Genomic DNA, 22145 nt, shown 5'->3' on the forward strand with positions numbered 1-22145 from the left:
ATTCCGTCTCCTTATGTCCGTTCCGCAAAAAAAGGAACAACGTCCTATTATTGTCTGCATTACGGACAAGGATAGGACTGTTCTACTAGGACTCGGATGTTCCATTCCACAAAATGCGTAACACACATGGACGGTATCCGTGTTTTGCGGATCCACAATTTGTGGATCACAAAACAGCCTACGGTCATTTACAGGAGCCCCAAAGTAGAAGGTGGCCACCTCCGCTGCATGTCAACAGGACAGTAGTATCTGTAAGTGCTGTGTGTTTCTTTTATAGTCAAGCGGAATTCCACATCTCTACATTATGAAGTGGTGCGTGCTCCTAGCGGCTTGTGTCCTGGCAGCATCCGCAGAACCCATTATATATTTCCGGGAGCAATTTGAAGATGGTGGTGAGATGTCCTGTTTATTCTTCTCTGCTACTGACTCAAACCTTAAAGGGGTGATCCAGGATTAGGAAAACATGACTGCTTTCTTTAGCAAACAGCGCCACATCTGTCCATGGGTTGTGTGTGGTACTGCAGTTCCTCTCCATTTAGGTGAATGGATCTGAGCTGCAATGCCACATATGCAGCCTGTGGACAGGTGCAGCGCTGTTTCCTAAAAAAAAAGCAGCCATGTTTTTCTAATCTTGGATGATCCTTTTAAATCTATAAATGATTCCAAAATACATGTAGTGGTTGTCTTATGACATGGCGTTTGGCAGTAGATCTGTTCATGAGCAGTGTTCCTCACGTCAGTCCTCAGGGCCCAGCTGGTCATGTTTTCAGGACTTCCTTCCTTAGTATTGAGCAGGTGATATAATTACTGTCCATGCATCAGGACCTACAGGTATTCATTCTGTGGGATATTCTCAAATCATGACGGGTAGGTGCAGGGTGCACCACCAATGAGGCCAGGTGAGGCAGCACCAAGTAGGGGCAAGAGGGGGCAGTGGAAGGGCCATGGGCAATGGGCGCTTTCATTGTGGCAAAGGGGTTAGTTTAAGAAATTGGCATGGGGGGGGGGGGCGTTTTAGTTTTCGCCTCAGGCAGCAGAAAGGCTAGGTGCACCCCTGAGGACTGCTCATGAGGCTCCCTGGGGGTGCAGTTATGACTGACTGTACTCCCAAAAGTTTGCAAAAATGTATTGGAAAGCTGGCCTTATTTGTGTGACTCTTATCTATTTTTTTAGGCTACATGCACACGGCCGTATGTGTTTTGCGTTCTGCAAAATGACATTCGTTTTTTTTTGCGGATCCATTGTAACAATGCCAAAAACGGACACGAATAAGACATGTTATATTTTTTTGCGCGGGGCTACGGAACGGACATACTGATGCGGATAGCACACGGTGTGCTGTCCGCATTCTTTGCGGACCCATTGAAATGAATAGGTCCGCATCCTATCCGCAAAAAAAACGTAATGGAAACAAACAACGTTCGTGTGCCTGTAGCCTTAACCATGAAGTGTATTCCCGTATTTGGTATCATTCTATACTTTGTCTTTAGATGAATGGCAGAAAAGATGGGTTGAATCCAAGAACAAATCTGACTATGGAAAATGGCAGCTGACAGCCGGAAAATTCTTTGGTGATCCAGAGAAAGATAAAGGTACAGAAGCCAAACGATGCCTTCATGTGCTCCCAAAAAAGAACCCATAACAATAGGTTCAGCTTTCGCCTGGAGATGGGACAGCTCATGTCCCCTCACATGTCATACCTGGGATCCATCTTGTTCCTGTATAGTTAGAACAGTTCATGATGCTAAGGCACCGTGCACAGGACACGTGGGTCATGGATCCTGACTACAGCACCTCAGTGCCTGTATTTATTCCTGCCGACCCGTGTCCCCCAGACCCACATCATCTAAGCAACCAGTATCTCACTTTTCACTGACTAGGGCAAAAACCCAGCAGGGAAATTAGTAGGACATGTGCTGCGCATGCGCTATTTGCTGAGTCTGTTGCGCATGCGTAGGATTACAGGGTCAGGCAATAGCACAATGAGGATGCCTGACCCGGTCAGTCAAAGGAAAGGGGGCATGTCCAAGACAGGAAAGCAAAGGCGCTGAGGGGCACCAAGGGGCCCGTCCCTCGGTGCACTGAAGCCTAATTTACCATATTGATTAAAACTAATATAAATCAAAAATGGTGCAAAGGATTTGGACAATAAAGTATTAGTTTAAAGGGAACCTGTCACCGGGATTTTGGGTATAGAACTAAGGACATGGGTTGCTAGATGGCCACTAGCACTTCCGCAATATCCAGTCCCCATAGCTCTGTGTGCTTTTATTGTGTCAAAAAACCGATTTGATAGATATGCAAATTAACATAAGAGTCATATCTTACTTGTGTGACCAGAGAAGATATTTTCAAGCTCTGACTTATCTTAGGTTAATTTGCATATGTATCAAATCTGTTTTTATACACAATAAAAGCACACAGAGCTATGGGGACTGGGTATTGCGGATGTGCTAGCGGCCATCTAGCAGCCCATGTTCTCAGCTCTACACCCAAAATCCAGATGACAGGTTCCCTTTAAGGCCTCATGCACACGACCGTTGTTGTGGTCTGCATCCGAGCCACACTTTTTGCGGCTCGGGTGCGGACACATTCACTTCAATGGGGCCACAAAAGATGCAGACAGCACTCCATGTGCTGTCCGCATGGCACCCTTCCGAGGCCCCGCAAAAAAAATATAGCATGTCCTATTCTTGTCCGTTTTGCGGACAAGAATAGGCATTTCTACAATGGGCCACCCGTTCCGCAAATTGCGGAAGGCACACGGGCGGCTTTGGTTTTTTGCGGATCCGCGGTTTGCGGACCACAAAAAACGGCACGGTCGTGTGCATGAGGCCTAAAGGTGTTTTCCAAGTTTTTAATACAAATGGTCTATCCTCTGGCTAGGTCATCTGTATCTAATCGGTGGGGGTCGCCGCCGATCAGCTGTTTGAGAAATCTGTGGGATATGTGAAGCATAGATCTTGACTACGTCTCCTATACACATCTATGGGACATATGTGACATGGATCCCAAATATGGTGCTTATAGAAATCTGTGCACCCATACTGTACCTCTGCCTTTAGATGGAGGCACACCACGATTTTTTTTCTCATAGATCCTGCGATTTTGGGAGCTGCGGTTGTTGGTGGATGGTTTAGGAAAGCTGTGACGTATAAACAGAGCGTCAGCCCCTGAAATTTGACGGGTATGCCATCATTTTTGTTTGCACATTACACAACCTAATTCTTGCCTCTGTTACTTTAGGTATACAGACCACTCAAGACTGGAAGTATTACGCACTGTCTGCACGGTTTGAGCCAATCAGCAATGAGAACCAGACGCTAGTAATACAATTCACTGTTAAACATGAGCAAGCAATTGACTGTGGAGGCGGCTATGTGAAGTTATATCCGGCAGACATTAACCAAGAGCAGATACATTCAGATTCCGTTTATTGCATCATGTTTGGTAAGCCTTTTACAGAATAGATTACAGAAAATATCAACGTTAAAGAAGCACTCCGCCCAAAATGCCTTTATAGTGTAAGCATAGGCTAATATTGAAGAATAATGGAGATGCTCTTGTGTATACCTTCTTTAAGTGATGTGCCATTTGTGGGTTTCCTAACATCTTGATTCCTTCATCCCCTCAAATATGGTTTCCCTAATGCGGAGACAAAAGAGGCACAATCTCATCGCAGCAAGTGATAGATTAGCGACACACACGTCCCTAACCCACACTACACAGACTCAATGTTATCCTATGTGATGCAGCTTCAGTCTCTCTCCCCTGCCTCCTGCTTGTGATAGGTTTCTCCCTGTCAGCTCCTACATACAGGAGGCAGGGGAGAGCAGTGTGAAGATTATTTATTATTATTTATTTATCATGATCTATAGCCAAAATAGCGTAGTACCAATTAGCCAGAAAAAAACTATGTGATATTAAATACTTTTGTGTTTAAAAAAGACAAAAGTATTATAGGGATGTTTTATAACTGCAGCTAAGCACTGCACTACATCCCTGCTCTCCTGGACTCTTAAAGGGGTCGTCTCACTTCAGCAAATGGCATTTATCATGTAGAGAAAGTTAATACAAGACACTTACTAATGTATTGTGATTGTCCATATTGCCTCCTTTGCTGGCTGGATTCATTTTTTTTCATCACATTATACACTGCTCGTTTCCATGGTTACAGACCACCCTGAAATCCATCAGTGGGGGTTGTGCTTGCACACTATAGGAAAAAGCACCGGACTCTCTGGTGGCCGGGACCATGGGAGCGCACATAGGCTGGTGTTTTTTTCCTATATTGTGCAAGCACGACCACCACTGATGGATTGCAGGGTGCTGTTTGGAAACGAGCAATGTATAATGTGATGGAAAAACGAATCCAGCCAGCAAAGGAAGCAATATAGAGGATCACAATACATTAGTAAGTGCCTTGTATTAACTTTCTGTGCATGATAAATGCCACTTACTTACACGTGAGACAACCCCTTTAAGCTGGCCATACACATTAGTCTAAAGTTGAGCAAAATGGACAATTTCAACCAAAACATTTGAAATGAATTTGGCCGTGTTTAATATTTTCATGTGATCGTTCGACGGAAGACCTTTCATTCAAAGAAAGATTTGTTTGAAGAACATTCCCAGAAAGATCTTTCATCCATCTCCTGGTTTCAATGAACGTATATGGGTAGTTTGAACAACTAATTGCCAATATGTACTAAAATGTGTATGACCGTGTCTGCGGAAGGAATGTTCACTAGATGTTTGTTCTGTCTAATGTGTATGGCCGGCTTTGGACAATGTAGCAATGATATGTTCATCAGCATTCTATGCGTATACAGAAGGAGGGTGGAGCAGGGTTTACATTCGGTAAAAATAGGCGACTTCTTTCCTGTGTTCATGAAAAAAATAAATGTGTCCGTGATTTTTTTGAGGCTGGTGGTGCTTGACTAGATTATTTTGGTGGTAAATATCATCATTTTACAGCTCACAGTGCATGCTGGTAATGAGTTACTATCAGTATATTGAGCTATAGAGATGTATTACTTATAATCTTCATCACGTCATCACACCTGGCCCTGTCAATCAAAGTGGAAAGGGCGCAGCAGTTGCAGAGAGAGCGGAGCCTCTAAGTGTAATGGCAACGCCCCCGTTGCTCCTAGAGTCTCATTTGCATATATACATTTTTCTCAGCAATGTGGGCACATATGGACATGGGGACAACACAGAGGTCTTCAGCTGCCATCACTGTCCTATGGGGTCCCAGCAGTTGGATCCCCACTAGTCATGAACACAGCTCCCCATTTGAATGGATTGAAGGTCAAGCATGCACAGTATGGGTCCGCTGGAGTTACAGATGCAGCCGAGCTAAACTTGATGGTTAACGTGTAGCTGTTCGCTTGGCGATGGCTGCCTCCAGGAGTCCCATAGAGATGATCAGAGCAGTGCTGCTCATCTTTGACCTTCGCTCCATCCAAAGGCAGCACGCAGGTGGCCAGTGAGGTCCTAGTGGTCGGATCCCCACCAATCTGACAATTATCCTCTGTCCAACGGATTGGGGACAACTTGTTCTAACTAGAATACCCCTCTTAGGTGTAGCCTACTTGATGGTCAGAGTCTAATGCACCATACAATCTATGCACCCAGTACTGAACTTAATGCACTTATGTCAAAAGGGCCATATATCTGGGATTTACCTGTTTAAAGGGCCAGAAAATTGAACAGATCATCGCTAACCGGTGTTACTAGTAATGCAGCGCTGGGGTCCTAGGTTCATATCACATCAAGGACAACATCTGCATGGAGTTTGTATGTTCTCCCCATGTTTGCGTGGGTTTCTTCCGGGTTTTCCGGTTTTCTCCCGCACGCCATAGACACACTGATAGGGAACTTAGATTGTGAGCTCTACTGGAAACAGAAAACAATGATAATCTCTGTGAAGCGCTGTGGAATATGTCAGCGCTATAGAAGTATACGAACCCAGCAATCAGCAGAACCAAGGAGCTCCTATGTACTGTGACTTTTCGCTTTCCATCAGCTTTCACTCTTGGCATTTCCGTAGACGAGCATTGCAGTCCATTTTGATCTCTCCAGCAATGCCGTCAGTCTCGCTCACAGTGAGATATGTATCGGTATTTCCTGTTTGTGACTCTTCATTTAGATGTATTGGGGCTTTTTCAAACTTGTTATAGTATTAGAGGGACATACTGGGAATTTAAAGTGGTTCTGGAAAAAAAACTAAAAGTGGCCTCATGTTGTAGGTGGGTCCAAACGGACAGAAGGCCGGGCCAACACAGTGTAGCACACAATACCGCCTGAGCAAAACTAAATACCACGGTGCAGCACAATATACGGCTCCAGCAGCACCAAACAGCGGCGCAACTACCATAGTGGCAGACCATGCGACTGCTATGGGGCTCAGGGCAGGAGGGGGCCCAGTCTTAGTTGGGATTATCTCCTCTTCTACTGGAGGTGAAAACATGGACTCTACCCTCTAAAGGAACAACTTTTAGCAAATGAGGCAGTGGAAAAATGGCCCAAGTGTAATTGAAAAGGGTTTAGGCGGAAACCCATCTGTCCTGTATGGGGGTTCCGGTTTGATCCTTGCTATGGGGCCCTTACTTCTCTATGTACGCCACTGGCACCAAATATCACAGTGAATATAGCTGCGCAGTATACTGCCTCAGCAGAACCTAATATTCTGCCCCTGAAACTGTCCGTCAGTGGGGGCCATCAGTAGCTGCCACTGTTCTGTCCCGCTCCTTCTCCAACTGTCTCTGGTTAAGATATGGAGCGGGGCAGAAGGGGCTTAGGAGGTGGGATGCGGTGCACACCATCAAGCCCCCCCCCCCAACCTTCAGCATGCTGCCTGAACTTCCCCTATTAATGACCGCTATATTGTCACCCCAGAAGTATGCTCCTCAAGTAGCCAAGTGTCTCTGCGCCATTTCTACATTGCCTCATCTAGTGGCCTATAGCCTACATGGGTGAACAGCAGGGCAGGGAGCTATGGGCTCCCATGCTCCGCCACAGTATCCCTATGTACCAGCCAGTGGCAGTGAGGAGGGCCTGTTGAGTGGCCCCCAGGGCATCGACCCACTGAGAAGTTTCCGTAAAGGGTCTATGGCCAGTCCGTTCCTGTCGTATTGTATTCACCATGATGACTGCATAGATTTTCTAACAGCCTATTTAAAGGGGTTGTCCTACCCCCACCACAATTGTATCTATAAGCCTGAATTTGCTCTGCCTAACAGAAGAAAGGCACTGACCTATCGATGGCTGCTGTGTTACACCACCTAGTGTCCTGAGGACCAGAAGCAGCAGACAAAGGAGACCAGAAGTGTGACGTCGTGTGCACTGCCGCAGTCATTCACTGGCCTCAGCAGTCACATGCCTTTTGGGGAGATGTCACTGCTGAGGCCAGGAGTGCACGTGATGATGGAATGGGCGTTACAATTCCACAGGGGGCCAGAAGCAGCAGGGACAGAGCTCTCAGCCCTGGAACGACGGTGAATAGGCAAATGCAGATTCAGGGCTATCACTACAATTGCGGTGGGGGTTGGATAACTCCTTTTAATCATTCATTTTTTTGTGTTTTGAAAATTATCCTTCACTCATTTTTTTAGGGCCTGATATATGTGGAACGATCCATGAAAAAGTCCATGTTATACTGAGTTATAAGGAGAAATATCATTTGATAACCAAGAACATAACATGTAAGGTAATGTGACTGACACCGAGTCGGGGAATTTATCAAAGGGTGTATCTCAGAAATCCATACAAAAAGTGGCATTTTGAGTTTGTTTTTTTTTCAAATTTTTTTTTTTCAATTTTACACCGCTCTTTCCACTTTTGAGAATAATTGTATTCCACATAAAATGATTATTCTGGAGCATTTATTGACTCTCTGTTTTGCCATATTTTCTCTATTCTTGCTAGAAGTTTATGGATAAAGGTACAAATGGGAGTTACCCATTGGGGGGGGGGTTCCTGCACAGTCCGGCATTGTCCACTCAGTGCTGCCAGACTGTGCAGGGACACCCCCCTAACTGTACCTTTATCCATTAACGTCTAGCAGGAATAAGAGAAGAGTGGCACAATATACAATCCTAAGAATAGAGGCTCCAGAATTGCTATTACACGGGGGATGCAGAATGCGGCCTCCTGTGGTACGACCGTTTTACCATACTCATACACCAGCTCATAGCTGGTTTAGATTTGATTTTCTGACATACAGGACTGCCAAAAGAGTCCCCAAATTTATGAAGGCACCTCTTAAAAAATGTTTCCGCAGATTACTCCACCGCACTTCTTAAGACAGGCGCAGGCATGAAACACCAGTCTAAGTAGATTCCTGCATAAACTGGTGCCTGTGGACAGGTCATCAGTATCTGATTGGCATCGATCCGACCATCGACGAGCAGCTGTTTGAGAAGGCTCTGGCCGGCGATCGCAGTAGCACAGCTCACCAATCACAGCGCCCTGCATTGTATAGTGGCTGTGCATGGTATTGCAGCTTACCCCTATTCACTTCAATGGGCTAAACTGTGCCTAGGCCACGTGACCGATGACTGTGACGTCACGTGGCCTAAGCTAAGCTAAGCTGAGAGAAGGCTGTTGTGTTACTGTGAGCGTCGGTGCCTTCTCAGACAGCTGATCAGATACTGATGACCTATCCAGAGGACAGATCATCAGTATAAGGGCTCTTTCACACTAGTGGATGACGTGCGTGGAATCCTCTGCGTGAAAGAGAGCCAAGCCCCACTCCGGACAGCAGAGACACGGAGCAGTAACATGATTGATAATACTCTGTGCCTCTCTGTGATCTTTTTACTACAAAATCACGGGGACAACTTTATCTCACTGTGATTTTGTAGTAAAAAAATCACAGAGAGGCGCGGAGCGTTATCAATCATGTCAATGCTCCGTGTCTCTGCTGTCCGGAGCCGGGCTTGTCTCTCTTTCACGCAGCAGATTACCCGCACGGCATCCACTTGTGTGAAAGAGCCCTAAAAATGTATTGGAAAACCCCTTTAATTGACCCAGCCATTTTGCTAAAATCTGTATTGAACACCTCCAGTGCTGTCTCTGTTCAATTCAGGGCATGCCCCAGTGAGTCCTCGCATTCATGAGATTCCAGCTCTCTCCGTCGCTGATTGTAAAGTCCATGCGTGAAATATCTGGCCACCTAACCGTCAGTGTTAAAACCAGAGCATCTGCAAATCGCCATTGTTTCCAGCTACGTTGCGGCTGTGTCAGTTCCACTCTGCATGGCCCTACCCTAAAGGGAAGCCTGAATAAATTAAGGTGGCTGCCTGATTTAGAAAACCCCACGTAGTTACCCAGTTAGGGCAATTTGAGGTAACAAAAGGGGGACCCCTATAAAAGGACCTCCTCCAGAGCCAGAGTGTGGGTCCACTGCAAGAGCGTCCTTTCCGCTGGAGGACCTGCTGCATCCATTGGAATGCCTATGTCCCTACTGCAATGAAAGAGAATTGAGCTCTGAATGATAACCGCTCATCGCATGCGAACGTTAGGGGGAAAAAAGGGTTTGTCTGAAAAATTCCCTGATAATTCTTATTGCTTGTGTTGTGTCTATGGGAGCGGTGTCGGAGGAAAGATTTGCTGCATTGAATAGTTAGAGGCAATTCTCATCCTAGAACATCTTGATGAGAATTTATTCTTGTATCTTTCCAGCACGACGAGCTCACACACTTGTACACCCTGATTATCCGACCTAACAACACATACGCAGTGAAGATTGACAACGAAGTGGTGGCAAACGGGACCCTGGAGGAAGACTGGGACTTCTTACTACCTCGCAAAATCAAAGATGAAAACGCCACAAAGCCAGCAGACTGGGACGAGAGACTTAAAATTGAAGACCCCAATGAGCCAAAGCCAGATGTAAGAAAAGAGAGGAAACGCCTAAAGCCCACTGTTAGCGGAAGTAACTTATTTCAGTGCCATAAGGTTAACATGGGATGCGGTGCCGGCAATACGAGCGTCATTTCCCCGGGGCCGCATTATGTACATGAGCAAAGAATAAAACAGGAATGTCTTACAGCAGCTATTTTAATATATATTAATTCATCTAAGGGTGGGTTCATATCACGCTTTTTCCTATCCATAAAACGTATACGTTAAACAGATGTCTCAGGCTGATGCCATCCTTTCACCATAGAGTTCCATTATAAAAAAAAGTATATTTTTTTATTTTATTTTTTTACTGGACATGGTGTGCTGCGTTTTTGTATCCTTTTTTTTTTTTTCTAACGTATATGTCAAACTGAGGCATAAAACATAATATGAACCGAAAATTAAAGGCATCAGAAAATCCCGTTAAAGGGATTGGCCCCGACATTATGCCCTTTTTTTTTTTTTTTTGACAAATGATAGTTCGTAATTTTTCACAAAATTGCCAATTGTTGCCTTGAATTGGATGCCTCTGTATGGCATTGTTAGAGCCTGTTAAACCCCTGGAAAACTTCAATTAATTCATATTACACCTAAAGGGGTTTAGACTCATTTCAACTAAAGTGGATCCAGATACAAGGAGAAGTAAACGTCCTCCCTTTATAGATCCTATTCTGTTTGAATCCACTTCTGGCTTTGGTTCAAAATACGTTATCTAAACTGCCACAAAAACTTTTTTTTTTGTTCTGAAAATCGCTGTGTGTTTTGCCTCGGTGGTTGATACCTTTTAATGGCTAACTGAAAAGATGATGACAAAATTGCAAGCTTTCGAGGCTACTTGGGCCACTTCTTCAGGCGTCTTTTGCACCATTTTTTTCAACCACAGCCACGTTAGATGTAACTTAATAGGAAATGATTAATCATTCTAGTGCAATTCACTTGCGGTGCATTTTTGGGGCCCATAGCATTTTTTTTTCCAAAATGCAGCTTGCTCTGGATATGGCTTTTTTTCCAAATATTTTCCCATAAACTATCCTGTAGGGAAAAAATAAATGCCAAAAATGTGTGACCAGAAAAAAACACCAAAAAAGTTTGTAATAAATGCATCAGTTTCGTGGCTTGGTGTGAAGGAAGCCTAAGGGTGGTCATACTTAGTCAATAGCTGTTGGCTGAACAATTGTTCAGATGACTCCATCTCTCCCGACTCCCCCATACACACACATTCAGTTTGGCCACTCATGTCTTGTCAGTGTAACTCCTGGAAGAACAAAAGGGTTGAGGAACACAAATCTGTTTGCCTTATCCTTCTCTGTAGGTTTGGCCAACAATGCACTAATGTGTATTGGGGCCCTAAAGGGGGGTCTTCTGGAATTAAGAGAATCAAAATACTTAAATATTACTTTATTATAAATATATTCTTAAATACATTTCATTAGTTAGAATGGATCATTTTGCCTGGGGAGCAATCATCAGGAGAAATAAAATGGCCGCCATCCTATTAGTACAAAAAAAACATGTCCTAATCACATAGGAGGGGAAGTTACTCCATAACACTGAGCTAAAGAGCTGCCTCATCCTCCTCTCTGCTCTGCTTGTTAGGGATTATGATCCTGAATACAGATGATAAGATCTTCAGCTGAATCTCTGTAGGAATGGAGTTCAAGAAAAGACAAGATGTACGGAGAGGAGGGTCGAGGTGTCGTAATGAGCAGCAGCACTTGTGTGTAGTCTCATTACCACAGTCTGTCCTGTCTGTCCTCTCTGTACTTCTTGTCTCCTCGTGAACTCCATTCCCACAGAGATTCATCTGAAGATCTTATCATCTGTATTCAGGATCATAATCCCTGACAAGTGGAGAGGAGGATGAGGCAGCTCTTTAGCTCAGTGTTGTGAAGTAACTTGTCCTCCTGTGTGATTAGGACAGGTTTTGTATGTTCTAATAGGATGGTGTCCATTTTATTTCTCCTAATGATTGCTCCCTATACAAAAATAGCCATAATAAATAATGAAAGGTATTTAGGAACATATTTATAATAAAGTAATATTTAAGTATTTTCATTTTCGTAATTCACGGAAAAACCCTCTAAGCCCAGGATGACACAGGGCAGTCATTTAAAAAAAATAAAAAATAATAGTAGACAATCTAAACTGAAGTAGTGTAAGTCCTCCAGTTGGAGCCTCAGACCCCTCATTGATGCTCTAAAGCCAGGCACATGAGTAGAAATCATTTGTTCTCCTGCGACAGATGCATGCAGTCCTCGCCATAAAAGAGAATGACATAAACTTCACCTATCTCCCATAGATTCAGCTGGTCCAGCGCTCTCCATAGACTCTGACTACTCTCCTATTTCTTCTACCTGGTGCTTTGGCGCAGCACCAATAGGCACAGGACCCTTTTTTGCTGATCGTGGGGGTTTCAGGGAACAAACCCCTACAGATCAGACATTCACGGCATATGGTAAAACCATTCCATGAATGTTTTTGCGGATGGAATTTCCCTTTAATGCCTGGAGAAGACACGGGGGTGTGCACTGCATCTACATTTTTGGTTTATTGGATTTGTTTTCTCTAAACACAGATGGCGTATCACATATCGTAAATTACGTTGGCTGTAGTTGATTCACATTTGTATGACTCCCAGAAGAAAAATAAATCAGACAAAGCAAATATTCCTGTGCATATTTTATAGGACTGGGATGAGAGAGAGTTAATTCCAGAACCAGAGTCCAAGCAGCCTCGAGACTGGGACTCCAGTATGGACGGGCAGTGGGAACCTCCGATGATTCCAAATCCAAATTACAAGGTAAGGGTATGATAAATTCAACTCATAACATGATTAACACATTAGATAATGTGATGATCAATATGAGGATTTGCTGGAATGTCTCAGTCTAGGCAACTGTTTCCCAACCGCGAAACATGGGCGTCCCCTGAACACAGCAACAAGGCCTGTTAGGCTTCATGCACACAACCGTGGCTGTATTACGGTCCGATCCACAAAATACGGATACCTTCCGTATACACTCCACTTTTTTCTAACTCCCATCACGAGAAATGACTATCCTCGTTCACAATACAGACAAGAATAGGACATGTTTTATAATTTGCAGACCGGACATATGGATGCAGACAGCACACGAATCACATCCATGTGCTGTCCGTTTTTTTGCGGACCCATAGACATTAATAGGTCTGTGTTCTATCTGCCCCAAAAAAATCAGCTAGCTCACAGATGGAAAATACAGTCATGTGCATGAGGCCCCACTTTTACAATAGAGAAGGTAAATGGATTTCGGCCTGCAGATTTGTACCCATGACACTGGCTGACCTGTGACATGTGCGCTTGGCAGCTGAAGGCATCTGTGTTGGTCCCATGTCCATATGTGTCCGCATTGTTGAGAAAAATAAAGTTTTAATATATGCAAATGAGCCTCTAGGAGCAACGGGGGCGTTGCCATTACACCTAGAGGCTCTTCTCTCTCTGCAACTGCTATGTCTTCTGCACTTTGATTGACAGGGCCAGGTGTGATGACGTTTACACTGTCTGTCCCTGTCAATCAAAGGGCAGAGGGCGTGGCAGCTGCAGAGAGAGCAGAGCCTCTAGGTGTAACGGTAACGCCCCCGTTGCTCCTAGAGGCTCATTTGCATATAATAAACATTTATTTTCCTCAGCAAGGCGGGCACATATGAACATGGGACCAACACAGATGTCTTCAGCCGCCAAGCGCACATGTAACAGGTCAGCCAGTGTCATAGGTACAAAACTGCTGACAGATGCCCTTTAATGATGCTCTGTAAAGCAGTAAATGTACCTGAGCCAAATCATAGCATTTGACAATAACTAGTATTAGCTTTATCTGTCCGTGTGGGTTATATATATCATCCGCACACATTTCTTTCCAGTCCTGATTGTTCTCTGCAATGTATCACTGCAGGGAAAACGAGGCTGGTTAGATCACAGAGGATTGTCTAGACTGGATAGAATTTGGCGCACGTGTTACTTGAGAACAGGACTGGTCATGTACAGGTTTTCAGCCTCAGAATATCAAAAAGAAGGTTTTATCTATTAGTCAGCGGTCCATGCCAGTTTTTAGTTCAAACTTACCAAAAAGTTGCAAATAATGACCTGCAACATAACAGCACTAACATTTGCAAAGTGGCAAGAAAAGTGGATGTGGTCTCCGAGAAGATGTAGCTTTAGTATAATTTATTAAAGGAGTTTTCCGAGATTCTGATATTGCTGGCCTATCCTCAGGATTGGCGGGGGTCTGCCTCCCTGCACTCCCACCAATCAGCTGTTTTAAAGGGTTGTTGAGCTCACCGTAGCTCCATGGCCTTTTCCTAGGCCGGCGACGTTACGTGGCCTAGACACAGCTCAGTCTCATTCAAATGAATGGCGCTGGGCTGCAATAGCACAGCCGCTAGACGATGGATGGGGCTGTGCTTGGTAAGCTGAGAGGAGGCCTCCTCAAACAGCAGATTGGCGGGGGTCCCAGGTGTCTGACCCACACCGATCTGATATTGATGGCCTATCTTGAGGATAGGTCATCAATAGCAGAATCGCAGAAAACCCCTTTAAGCCGAAAACTGTAAAATGGGACAAATTTGGTAGAAATCTGTGTCTGCTCATAGCACACATAGATTTGATTTTCTGTTAGTTCAAAATGCAGGTTTGTAGGTTTTTACTACTTTCCATTTGGTCAAAATGACTCCAACCATCTTCTGTCTTAGGGCTCATGCACCTGAGCGTATTTTGCATCTGTGTCCGATCCACATATTGGATTGGGTTCATGGGTTCACAAAAAGAGCGGACAGCGGACGGATGTCACCCATGTGCTGTCTGCATCCATATGTCAGCTCCTGAAATTATAGAACATGTCCTATTCTCGTCTGTATTGTGGTCAAGCATAGTCACCTCTAGTGATAGGAGGGAGAAAATGCGGATTGCACACAGAAGGTAACTGTATTTTGCGGATCCGTGACTTGCGGACTTCAATATGGACATTATTTTGTGCATGAGACCGTAGACTACTGTAAGATGCGACGGTCATAGTAAATGTGGGCCAATTTTTTTTTTTTTACAATGAATAAAACTGGAAACCCGCTGCTATATTAATGTCACTTTTGATTTCGTTCAACAGGGAATTTGGAAACCAAAAATAATAGACAATCCGCACTATCAGGGAGAGTGGGTCCAGCCTGATATTGATAATCCTGATTACGTACCAGACGACACTTTATATAGATATGACGAGCTTGGGGTTATTGGCCTGGATCTCTGGCAGGTGGGTCATTTATATTACATTGAGCTCATCATAATATGGCTGCATTGTTATCATTGATAATCCATTTGTTCCGGCCATAAAATAAACGCGTTGAAAAAAAAAAACACGTGTGGCTTGACCACTGTGTTACCCGGCGTAATTATCTATGTAGGTGGTGATAGTGGTTTTATCTGGATTAGGCATGAGACAGATGCGGCCAATCACTTACTTCAGCTGTAGACCGCTGATTGGCTGCAGCAGTCACCTGTTGTATTGGGGCCCGTTTCCATGGCTGTTTGCAAACAAACAGCAGCAGGGGAATCGGATCAGCGCCACAGAGAACGGCACTTTAAAAAACTGTGAATGTATCATAAATAAATAAAAAAATAATGGCTGCACACACATATAAGCAGTAAGGCCTCATGCACACGACCGTTCTGTGCATCCGCGGCCGTTGTTCAGTTTTTTTTTACTTTCAATGGGCCTGTGGAAAAATCGGAAAATGCTCCTTTTGGCATCCGCGTCTGTGATCCGTGTTTCCAGTCCGTGAAAAAAATAAGACCTGTCCTTTTTTTTCTCGGACAACGGTTCACGGACCCATTCAAGTCAATCGGTCCGTGAAAAATCACGGCTGCACACAAGATTGTCATCCGTGTCCGTGATCCGTGTCCGTGACCTGTGTCCGTTTTTTCCTATCATTTCAAAGGCAAACTTGACTTAGATTTTTTTTTCATTTTTCATGTCTGTGGATCCTCCAAAAATCAAGGAAGACCCACGGAAGAAAAAACGGACATGGATCACGGAACAACGGAAACCGTTTTTGCGGACCGCAAAAATAAAGTTTGTGTGCATGAGGCCTAAAGCTGAGAAATGGGGATCATTCTAAATTCAAGTGGTACTATTAGTGATAGGGACCCGTCCGCGGAAGCCACCTTGACGCCTGGTGGATGGGCCCGACACAAGTTTGATCAAAATGTGCGCTAAGAGCTTCCATTGATCCAAATTGTAGGTATAGTACCACTTGAATTTAGAATGATCCCCATTTCTCAGCTTTACTGCTTATTTGTGTGTGCAGCCATTATTTATTTATTATGTTTGCCTTATGGATGTGCCCCCATGACTATGATTATGAATATGCCAGTCTAAATCTTCTTGTCAATGTATCATGCCATGATTACCAGCCTCCCCAGCTTGGCGGGTGACGCTAGGGAGGCTGGTCACCGTCGCGCCCTGCTATTGGCAGCGGTGGCCGTGCAGGGATCCGAATGGACGAAGGGTGCCGGAGATTGGCTAAGTATCGTCTATAGGAGGGGCCTAGGCATTGGTGGAAGGTGGTATTTCTACTATTAGACAACCCCTTTAAGTAATGGTAGGGGTCCTCCGAGAGTTTTAATCGTCTCGGACAACCCCTTTAAGGTTCTATAGTGGGTGATAACTCTATGGGGGACTGACCTTACTTTCATGGTGCCATTAAGGTTGATGTCGACTTTGGGGGGTTGTCGGGGAGAGGGTGGCCCTGCCCAAAATTTCTCAAGCCACAGTGAATGTTCGGTGCAGCAGGATAAATTATAAAGAGGTATGTACTGAAATCAAGGATTATAGAAGAAACAAGTAATACAGAAAACGCTTATTGTTTTATTTCATTGTGTTTTAGGTGAAATCTGGCACAATTTTCGATAACTTCTTGATTACCAATGATGAAGAGTTAGCTGAGACAATTGGAAATGAAACATGGGGGGAAACCAGGGTAAGAAGCTAAAGGCTTAGATTAGAACCAATCAGATGTCACATGGGGTCTTTCTAGTATACTGAGTGATAGCGTTTGTATCATTACTATGTGATCGGTAGTAGTCCTAACACCGGGACTCCAAAATGGGCAACTCACACCTCGGCCATAGCCTTCACTGTCCGCGCATGCACAGTGCATCTGCCGTTGCTTACCCAGCAGTGCAGATGACTACTGCTCATGTGCCAATGATATCACCCTCCTCCTGGAAAAGGTAATGCTTGGCTTTGTACGGGTGGAAGAAGATGTCATCAGCGCATGCACAGTAGTCCTCTGCATTTCTGGAGATGCAGAGGCAGATTCACTGTTCATGCACCGATACTGTAGACTGCAGCGACATTACCTTGCCAGGTGAGTTACCTTGTCCTGGCAATCACGGAGACTGGGGGAGAGTGCAGAGTGGTGGGAGCGCTGGTGCTCGGAGGGGCTCAGGCCCACCTCTCACTACACTGAAGACTTTATTTACTTATCAAAAGTATTTTTTTTTTCTCAGGAATGGCTCAACGCAGCAACATAAATAAGGTATCAGTTTCTCGGCAGGATCAACCCTATTGGGCATTATGCCTAATTTAATAGGATTGATCCTGTTGATAGATGATTTTAATGAGTTGTCTGCTTTGATCAGAAAGCAGATGCGTTTTTACAAAGCCCCCGCAGAAACTCTGATTGCACGATGAAACGCTGGTGGGACCCCAATCGGTCAGCTATGATTTAAGCAATCCAGGAGTTTTACATACAGGAGAAGTAAATCATTATACAGTTTCCATTGCAGGGATTGGGCTGACGGCGTAATGCAAAAATGTGCTGTGCGTCCTCCAGAGTATTGGTTTCAAAATCCAGCTCTCACTAGGGGGGCTGGCCTTACACCCTACAGGGAAATTTACTGATGGACCGATGTCTAGGGGGCTGCCCGAGCCCTCCTCACAGCTGCTGACCGGGTCCATAAAGATCTGATGCTCCCAGCATTAATTATTGCTTCGGAGCTTCAGGTACTGGCCAGCAGCTGCAGGTGCTCTCCTGAACGGTATCATCGTCCTCAGAATGGTGATAGGGCAGTATTTTGTGCTGCACTGTGGTGTTTGGTTCTGCTGGAGCGATATTTTGTGCTGCACTGTGGTATTTGGTTCTGCTGGAGCGATATTTTGTGCTGCACTGTGGTATTTGGTTCTGCTGGAGCGATATTTTGTGCTGCAGAACCGTATTGCTGGACCTGCCCATTTCTGTCCCTGCCTACTTCTGGCTTGTGCTGCCCCACCTCCTGTCAATTTGGACACTCCTACAACATGGGGCCACTTTTAGGATTTTTTTCCAGGGCCACTTTAGAAGGGGTTCTCCAGGAAATAAGAAAATTAAAATATTTCAGTATTACTTTATTATAAATACATTCCCAAATACCTTTCTTTAGATATAATGCCTTGTTTTGTCTAGGGAGCAATCATTAGGAGAAATAAAATGGCCACTGTCCTATTAGTACACACAAAACCTGTCCTAATCACACTGGAGGACGAGTTACTTCACAACACTGAGCTAAAGAGGAGACAGCTGAAGTACTGAGAGGACGGACATGACAGACTGTGGTAATGTGAGACTGTGGTAATAGAGACGGCATCCAAGTGCTGCTGCTCATCAGCCACATCCCCGCCTCCTCTCTGTACTTCATGTCTCCTCATGAACTCCATTCTTACAGAGATTCAGCTGAAGATCTTATCGGCTGTATTCCCGATCATAATCCCTGGCTAGCAGAAAGGAGGATGAGGCAGCTCTTTAGCTCAGTGCTGTGAAGTAACTTGTCCTGCTGTGTGATTAGGACAGGTTTTGTGCGTACTAATAGGACAGCGGCCATTTTATTTCTCTTGATGATTGCTCCCTAGACAAAACGAGCCATTATAACTAATGAAAGGTATTTGGGAATATATTTATAATGAAGTAATATTTAAGTATTTTCTTAATTCTTGGAGAACCCCTTTAAATTCCCAGTCCGCTCCTGGCTCTCATGTATCATTAACAGGCTTAGGGCTCTTTCACACCTGCGTTCTTTTGTTCCGGCACAGAGTTCCGTCGTCGGGGCTCTATGCCGGAAGAATCCTGATCAGTTTTATCCCCATGCATTCTGAATAGAGAGAAATCCGTTCAGGATGCATCAGGATGTCTTCAGTTCAGGACCGGAACGTTTTTTGGCCGGAGAAAATACCGCAGCATGCTGCTCTTTTTGCTCCGGCCAAAAATCCTGAACACTTGCCGCAAGGCCGGATCCGGAATTAATGCCCATTGAAAGGCATTAATCTGGATCCGTCCTTAAGCTAAATGTCGTTTCGGCGCATTGCTGGATCCGACGTTTAGCTTTTTCTGAATGGTTACCATGGCTGCCGGGACGCTAAAGTCCTGGCAGCCATGGTAAAGTGTAGCGGGGAGCGGTATACTTACCGTCCGTGCGTCTCCCGGGGCGCTCCAGAGTGACGTCAGGGCGCCCCACGCGCATGGATGACGTGATCGCATGGACACGTCATCCATGCGCATGGGGCGCTCTGACGTCACTCTGGAGCGCCCCGGGAGCCGCACGGGCGGTAAGTATACCGCTCCCCCGCTCCCCACTACTACTATGGCAACCAGGACTTTAATAGCGTCCTGGCTGCCATAGTAACACTGAACGCATTTTGAAGACGGATCCGTCTTCAAATGCTTTCAGTTCACTTGCAATTTTCCGGATCCGGCGTGTAATTCCGGCAAATGGAGTACACGCCGGATCCGGACAACGCAAGTGTGAAAGAGGCCTAAGGTCTTCCTTCAAGATTTCCTTAGTATTGCTTATGTAACAAGTTATTTTAAAATGTGTCTTGTAAACCAGAAAACCCCTTTAAAACCTCAGAACTGACTATCCATTTTGCAACATATTCTGGTGTGCTGTACAGAGATCGTCATCACCCATGTACCCAGTGGGGCTAAATTCCATATCTGATTCACAAACACAACAATTCCTTAGCAAGCAAATTAACCGGTGAGCATTTTTGGGGTGTGGTAGGAAACCCACGGAGAACGTACAAACGCCAATCTATTCTCCTACTCACCATAACATCTGACATCTTTTTGTGATCTGATTTATCTTAGGAACCAGAGTTGAAAATTAAGACGATGCAAGACGAGGAAAGGGATGCAAAAGATGAAAAGAAGCAAAGATGGAAAAAGTTAGAGGAAGACTTTGCAAGACTGGATGAGCTGGAGAAGCAAGAGAAAGAAAGAAAGACAAAGCTACGGAAAACATTACAAAAGCAATACGGATTAGACTCAACTCCGGAACAGACACAGTTACCTCAACCTCCACCACCTAAAGACGAGCTGTGAACAGAGCTGTATCCCAGCCACGGCCGACTTGTCTCTAATCATCTGTGAGGGCAAACGTGGACCTTGTGACACCATAGGAAACTGTTCCATCTGAGCAACCAGAGAATGTTTGGGACATAATTAGTGAATTACATGGCTATAGAGTTAGATCAGAGCACAACATTTCTATGCTTAGTTCTCCCTCTGAGTACTATCGTGCAACTTTATCAGCAAATATGGTGAATGAAGCCATATACCCGTCACTGCGCCATATTTCAATCGACATTCATTACAGATATGTCCACCCAGGGGCAGACTGGCCATAGACCCACAGGAAAATTTTCCAGTAGACTAATGCCCAGGGGGACACCCGAGCCCTCCTCATGGCCGCCAGCTGGGTAAATAGCGATCTGAAGCTCTCACCCTAGGAGCATTAGGTACTTATGCACCTGACCAGTGCCCCCAGGTGCCCTCTTGAATTCAACTGCATCTCCATCCTCAGGATGGTGATACAGTTGAATACTGTGGTGAAGGCGGTAGTATATTGTGATGCACTGTGATATTGGATTCTGCTGAGGCAGCATTTTCTGCTGCCCTGTGGTATTTGGTTCTGCGGGGGCGGTATCTTGTGCTGCCCCTCCTACTTCTGTTATCCCTGCCTACTTGGGTTGGCCTCCAGAGGATAGGTCATCAGTATATAAGTCTAGAAAAACCTATTTAACGCAGTTTTAAGGAGAGATAATAGAACTCTGATCGTGCAAATGACATTTTAATATATCCCCCTATAGTGGTGACATAGGACAATTCAGTTTGAGAATTTATATGCATACATTTTTTTCATTTTGTCTCTGTAGATTTGTCAGTCAGAAACATTTTGTAAAAGACAGAGGTAAAAAGGATCGAAAGCCCTAAACTGTATATTATCTGCATTTTCTATTCTTTAGGCCCCTTTCACACGAGCGGATTAGGTCCGGATGCGTTCAGGGTGCGTTCAGTGAAACTCGCACCATTTTGCAAGCAAGTTCAGTCAGTTTTGTCTGCGATTGCGTTCAGTTTTTTCCGCGTGGGTGCAATGCATTTTGATGCGTTTTTCACGCGCGTGATAAAAAACTGAAGGTTTACAAACAACATCTCCTAGCAACCATCAGTGAAAAACATATCGCACCTGCACCTACTTGCGGATACAATGCGTCTTTCACACAGCCCCATTCCCTTCTATGGGGCAAGGGGTGCGTGAAAAACGCAGAATATAAAACATGCTGCGATTTTTACGCAATGCAGAAGTGATGCGTGAAAAACAACGCTCATGTACACAGACCCATGGAAATGAATGGGTCAGGATGATTCAGTGCGGGTGCAACGCGTTCACGTCACGCATTGAACCCGCATGGAAAACTCACTCGTGTGAAAGGGGCCTTATTTTACCTGATAAGTCCTTTCAGCCTAGAGAAGGCCAGACCTTCATTGCGATAACTGTCAGAAGTCCAGAATGTTGTCTGGCCCTATGATCGCTATCGTAGTTCATATATGTGTGATATCAGTAGCTTGTTTAGCTCTCATCAGACCAACCTGTTCTATATGCCCTATTAATGCTTATGGCGGGGGTCCCACACTCTGAACCCCCTGTCCTCGTGCAAGAGTCGAGAGCCGCTAACAAGCAGCAGAACTGACTCCGGCCATTCATCTGTAAAACCAATCAATGTCAGGCCTCATGCACACGACTATAGGTGGCCCGCGTCTGTATTGCGGCCTGCTATTAATTACCATACCAGGCGCCAAAACCAGTAAAAACTGGTAAAGGTCCTCTTTAAGGAAGAGAACCATCTTGCTAGCGTCATCTTGTAGAAGTGGCTTCCTATGATTCAAAATCC

General features: G+C 44.9%; 1 protein-coding gene across 1 annotated transcript; it reads left to right on the plus strand.

The window, feature by feature from the left end:
• The first annotated feature begins 304 nt into the window (after positions 1-304).
• Positions 305-20295, plus strand: LOC122944131 (calreticulin-like). The gene is made up of 9 exons (XM_044302360.1): positions 305-392; positions 1491-1592; positions 3247-3450; positions 7617-7711; positions 9688-9897; positions 12596-12709; positions 15048-15191; positions 16825-16917; positions 20062-20295. Exons 1-9 carry the CDS (start codon positions 305-307, stop codon positions 20293-20295), a joined length of 1284 nt encoding a protein of 427 aa, XP_044158295.1.
• Positions 20296-22145: the final 1850 nt, after the last annotated feature.

The sequence above is a fragment of the Bufo gargarizans genome, chromosome 7 (genome assembly GCF_014858855.1).
Source record: "Bufo gargarizans isolate SCDJY-AF-19 chromosome 7, ASM1485885v1, whole genome shotgun sequence".
Classification (NCBI taxonomy): domain Eukaryota; kingdom Metazoa; phylum Chordata; class Amphibia; order Anura; family Bufonidae; genus Bufo; species Bufo gargarizans.

What these genes read in the sequence shown, in the direction of transcription:
- LOC122944131 (XM_044302360.1), top strand. Translation starts at nt 305, where the DNA reads ATGAAGTGGTGCGTGCTCCTAGCGGCTTGTGTCCTGGCAGCATCCGCA. An exon ending in CGTTTATTGCATCATGTTTG is followed by an intron (nt 3,451 to 7,616) that starts GTAAGCCTTTTA and finishes TCATTTTTTTAG; the next exon opens with GGCCTGATATATGTGGAACG. An exon ending in CCAAGAACATAACATGTAAG is followed by an intron (nt 7,712 to 9,687) that starts GTAATGTGACTG and finishes GTATCTTTCCAG; the next exon opens with CACGACGAGCTCACACACTT.